The sequence below is a fragment of the Oratosquilla oratoria genome, chromosome 44 (assembly GCF_046742065.1).
Source record: "Oratosquilla oratoria isolate Oo_2021 chromosome 44, ASM4674206v1, whole genome shotgun sequence".
NCBI classification, from domain to species: Eukaryota; Metazoa; Arthropoda; class Malacostraca; order Stomatopoda; family Squillidae; genus Oratosquilla; species Oratosquilla oratoria.
Window position 1 is genome coordinate 22,955,305 of NC_134820.1, and position 5,000 is coordinate 22,960,304.

At 39.7% G+C, this 5,000-nt stretch overlaps 1 protein-coding gene across 13 annotated transcripts in view; it reads left to right on the top strand.

Moving 5' to 3' along the window:
* LOC143022150 (uncharacterized) overlaps positions 1–5,000 on the top strand; it is a 630,899-nt gene that overhangs the window by 595,042 nt on the left and 30,857 nt on the right. For all 13 annotated transcript variants that reach the window (XM_076180183.1, XM_076180188.1, XM_076180186.1 and 10 more), the window contains one exon: positions 4,426–4,587. In XM_076180183.1, the coding sequence (XP_076036298.1) occupies positions 4,426–4,587 (162 nt within the window). The remainder of the gene's footprint in view (positions 1–4,425; positions 4,588–5,000) is intronic.

Here is a 5,000-nt window from a genome sequence, read left to right on the forward strand (position 1 = left end):
ACGGTGGTTGGTTGGCCGTAAGCAAGGGTTGTGAGCCAATGGTCTAATGCATCGTTTCCCAACCTCTTCCGACCATAGCACCCCCGGTTGTCATGTCTAAGCAGTCCAGCATCTCTATCTTGTTATTAGAAGGATGAAAAAAGTGAAGTGTCTAAGCGGTTCAGCACCCTTATCTCGTTATTAGAAGGTTAAAAGAAAGTGAAGTGTACTGCTTGATGATTTATTTTCTTGATTCCTTAGAACTGAAACAAACTGACAATATTGTTTGTAGAAGAAATAAGAACATAGAGAAATAAAATAGCATGGAAAAAGTCAAATAGGCACAACTGGGTAATCAGTGATACATAGATCAATGTGATTTTTGTGTGCATCACTTCCCAGCAACACCTATAATTGATTTCAGCACCCTCAGGTTGGGAAACGCTGGTCTAGTGCGATACAGTCACCATGGTGTCCCACCTAACATTCCTTTAACATTCTTGTGTTTTATACACTTCAATTAATGTTACTCTGCCTTGTCGAGAACAGTATGTACTTGGCGTGTACACCATGCCCTACTAACTCGGTACTGAGTGGATATGCCCGTACCTTTCCTTGGGCGTTTGGCAGTGACGTCAGACTTCCGCCCTCCGCCGCCCTCTACTACCCCCGGGAACGGGTAGTTTGATGGTTTACCCACTAAAGGTCACCCATATGTCCGACGGACAGTACTCAATCGTGTGAACGTGGCTTAAGACTACTTTACTACTTTTATGACCTGATAGTTAAATGCTAATACTGTTATAAGATTCTACATGTGCTTTCCCCGTCTGTAACTCCCCCCCTCCCTCCCCCCCGGACTCCCTACCGATGACTCCAGCGCTGTCTTGGGGTCTCTTCTCTCCCCCCCCCCCAACTCCCCTCCTCCCTTCATTCTTGCAAGTTCGGGTGAAGACGTCCGACTTGCATTACACGTGCAATTGCAGAAACAGGTATTTCTGTAACCTAGCCCTTCGTCGCAACCCGACACACACACACACACACACACACACACACACACACACACACACACACACACACACACACACACACACACACACACACACACAAACACACACACAGAGTTGGTAGAATTCTCGGCTGCCACTACAGCGGTCCGGGTTCGTATCCCGCCCAGGGCTGAAATAATTTGAGTATCGCTGCGCTGCGGGTTGTTATTCCAACTCTCGTGGGCGGGGAGTTGGGTGCGTGTGTGCGCGTAAGGTCACAGCATTACCCATAGATCGGTCATATACGAACTCTGAGCTTTCTTCCGGGAGGGAAATAGCTGTCGGTTGTGAGTCCAACACGTGATCCAAAGACCATGGTGAAACACGCGCGCACACACACACACACACACACACACACACACACACACACACACACACACACACACACACACACACACAAAGCACATACACAACACACACACACACTGTGCTGTACGTTCTTTGAGATCGGCAAGCACGTCGTAGTGGTCCATAGGTGCCCTTGACAAGGCTTCTGCCTCTGGGCAATCTCGTTTTTACAAGACCTGCAGCACCCAGCACGCAAAGTCGCCTTCCATATTTGTCTCTACCTTCGTCCATGTCTCCTTTACCCTTCTGCCCCTTCTTAAAGACCTCCCAACCCCCCTAACCCCCAACCCCATCTACCTCGAAGAACCTCTCTTGAACAACGAAGATGAGTTGTTCACAGTCGTCCGAGTTGATTCGTCTGGCTTTCTTGGGACGTTCAGGAAGAAAGATGACCATGAAAGGCATATTCATTATTCATTTATAACAAAAACAAACTAAAGACTCGTGGGCATTCATGCATGGGAAGGTAATGTGCACTATATCGTAGCTACCAGACAGCTCTACTTGACAGTCGACTCTCCCCTTCTAAATATTAGCGGTATTTTCGAGTTTTTTTTTTTGTTTTTGTTTTTTGTCGTGTTAGTAAACCTCGATACAGCAGTTTCATTTGTCTTAAATGATGCAAAGAAGCAAAAAAAATTGTGAAAGGGAATTTGGCATCAGCATACATTCCTCATTTCTTTTTCATTTCATTTAAGACAAATGAAAGTATTGTACGACGTTCCAATAAAGAAAAAAAAAGATAAAAAGAAAAGAAAACGGGAATGCGACTTAATGTCTCTCGATTGTGCTGCGTTGGTGTGATGTCGTTCTTGAAAAATCACATTTATTGTAAGACAAATAATTAATTAAAATATCAAATGCTTAACGATATAAGATAATATATTTGCATAATTAGATCTGTGAGGGACGGCGACAGAACTTAAGAAGATAACTGTACACCAGAAGCCAAAACCCACATCGACCTTTCTTTGGACTTGACTCTGCAAAAAGTTACTTTCGAACCTCATTAAAATCACCTGACGACACCTGGAATTAAAAATAAAAGTACCACACGACACGTAAGGGTTTAAGGATGACCTCCCAAGAAATCCGAATTCGTTTGCACTGTCCGAAGACGTCTAAAGGAGAGTTTTATTACGATACTTCCGACTCGCGCGCACGTGACGACATTGGTAACAATGTGGCGGGGAATGTTTTGCATCTGAATTTAATTAATTCATAATATGTTTTTCAATGCGCAGCGAGGACCATATGGACTAAGTCAAAAGAGTACCATTGTCAACGAAATCTAGTCTTTAGTCGAAAGGACCTGGCCCCTGGGGGGAACCTCGTCTTGGTTCGTGTAACCCACTGCCCTTAGGGTAGAGGTTACATCGAAGTAATTCTTACCCGACTTGTGTTTTTTTTTTCCGTGTTTTTTTTTATCTCTACTGCTGCTGCTTCTCTTTCTTCTTCTTCTTCTTCTTCATTCCCGCCTTCTTCTGGTTCTTTTTTTTTTTTTTTTTTCTTGTACTTCTCCATCTGGTTCTTCTTCTTTTCTTCTTCCTCTTCTTCTTCTCCTCTTCCTTCTGGTTCTTCTTCTTTTCTTCTCCTCCTCCTCCTCCTCCTCCTCTTCCTCTTGGTTTTTCTTTTTCTTCTTTGAACTACAATGGACCAAAGTTCCTTTCATTTTCCGACATTTTTTTTGAAATGTAGAATTGAATTAAAATACAGAATTGTAAAAAAATGAAAAATAACTCTTCAAATACAACAGTTTAATCAGTAAATTTATCTGTGGACGTTATTAGTGTACCAGACATTAGTGTACACTTGTACATACATATACCAAAGGCTTTTCCCCCTTGTACACTTGTACATTCTGTTATTAGTGTACAAGCGAAGCTATAACGTTATTAGCGAAGCAGAACTTACAAAGGAAGAAATATCACCGTAAATAACAGAAAACGGGGAAACGAAGAAAATAATTTATCAAGAAGTTAAGTCAATTGGTCCTTTGAAAAACGTTGTAGATTAGAAGATGAAGAACCTACGCTAGGAGACGCTGAGTAGCTGCAGCCGAAGCCCTTTGCCATCATATTTGCTTATATAAGCATATGATAATGATAATTGTCACTGCTATCGTTAGAATTGCTACTAGTATTATTGTTTTTTCTTCTATTTCCGTGACCTCGTGATGATTTTTTTTTTTTTTTTTTTTTTTTTTTTTTTTGTCTTTGAAATCCATTTTAGAATCATGTTGTATTATTGTATATTCGAAGTCCGGAAATCTCTCGCGTAACAGTGTGTTATCAAAAGGAGAAAAATGCATTACAATATAAACCAGATAGGGGAAAAAAAAATCCATGGTTATTGCAGAGCCGCTGTGCAACTTATGGAATAAATCTTTTCTCTTTAATAGTATCTATATTCGTTTCCAGTAACAGCCAATGTGTTTGCGAACGCCGCACTCTGAATGTACATTTCTCTTGAAGAACTTCCCATTCCCTACATGGTCCTATGTTTTATGTTATTGTAAGTACTGTCCTTTGAATTCAGTTCGTTTATTCAGTTGTTTTATGTATTCTTTTTTTTATTGTTATTTTTAGTCTAGTTTTTCATCTACCTATTATTTCTATATTTGTTATTTATGTATTTATTTGTTTTCATTTGTTCATTTGATTTATTTATTTATGTTTATACTATTTGTTTATTTATTTATTGTTCGTTTATATATATTTGATTTATCTGTTTTATTTTATTTTTTATCTTTACTCATATATTTATTTGATTTATTTATTTCATTTGTTTATCTTATTTTTATTGATTGATATATATATTGTTCTATATATTATTTTATTTATTATTATTATTATTTGTTTCATTTTCATTATTATTCTTTATTTCATTTATTCAATTTTTATTTTATTTATTTTATACAAATTTTTTACTCCCCGTCGAAACAAGACATCCAGAACAATACAGAGTTCCTACCCGATCTCTGTGCGCGCAGGTTCTCTTTTGCCGAAGTTCTCCGTCCCTTAACGAAGACCTCTTTCTTCCCTCACAGGGTTTGTTCGCGCGCCACTCGTCCCATCAGCACCCGATCATCTTCCTGAAGGATGTCAGCGGGGATGAGTGTGAGGCGCTCTTGACCTATATGTACAGGGGTGAGGTGTCTGTCAACCACGAACAGATACAAAGCATTCTACGGGTCGCCAACTCACTCCAGGTAGGATGGGCCTCTTGCTGCTTTGTATTTACCCAATTGTTTTAAACTATGACAAGTATAACTGAAGGCGGAGGAAGTATACTAGGCATAATGGAAGAAACATTAAGGCAGTAAAATTCTTCCATTATTCCTTGTATACTTCCTCCACCTTCAGTTGTATTTTGCGGGAGGAGAACTATGCTCGTAGTGATCCAGCTGTTGTATCTTTCCGCACTTTTTTTTTTTTTCTTAAAGTCATGTATAGTTTTAGCACTCACTGTTTCGTCTCTCAGTTTGTTCCAGATATCTATTACTCTGTGTGGAAAGCTATTCTTTTCCAGATCTCTTCTGTAACTGTTTTAAGTTTCTTCTCGTGTCCTCTTGTAGCTCTTGTGTGGTTGTAAGATGGTGTGACTGGAGGTAAGAATGGCTTT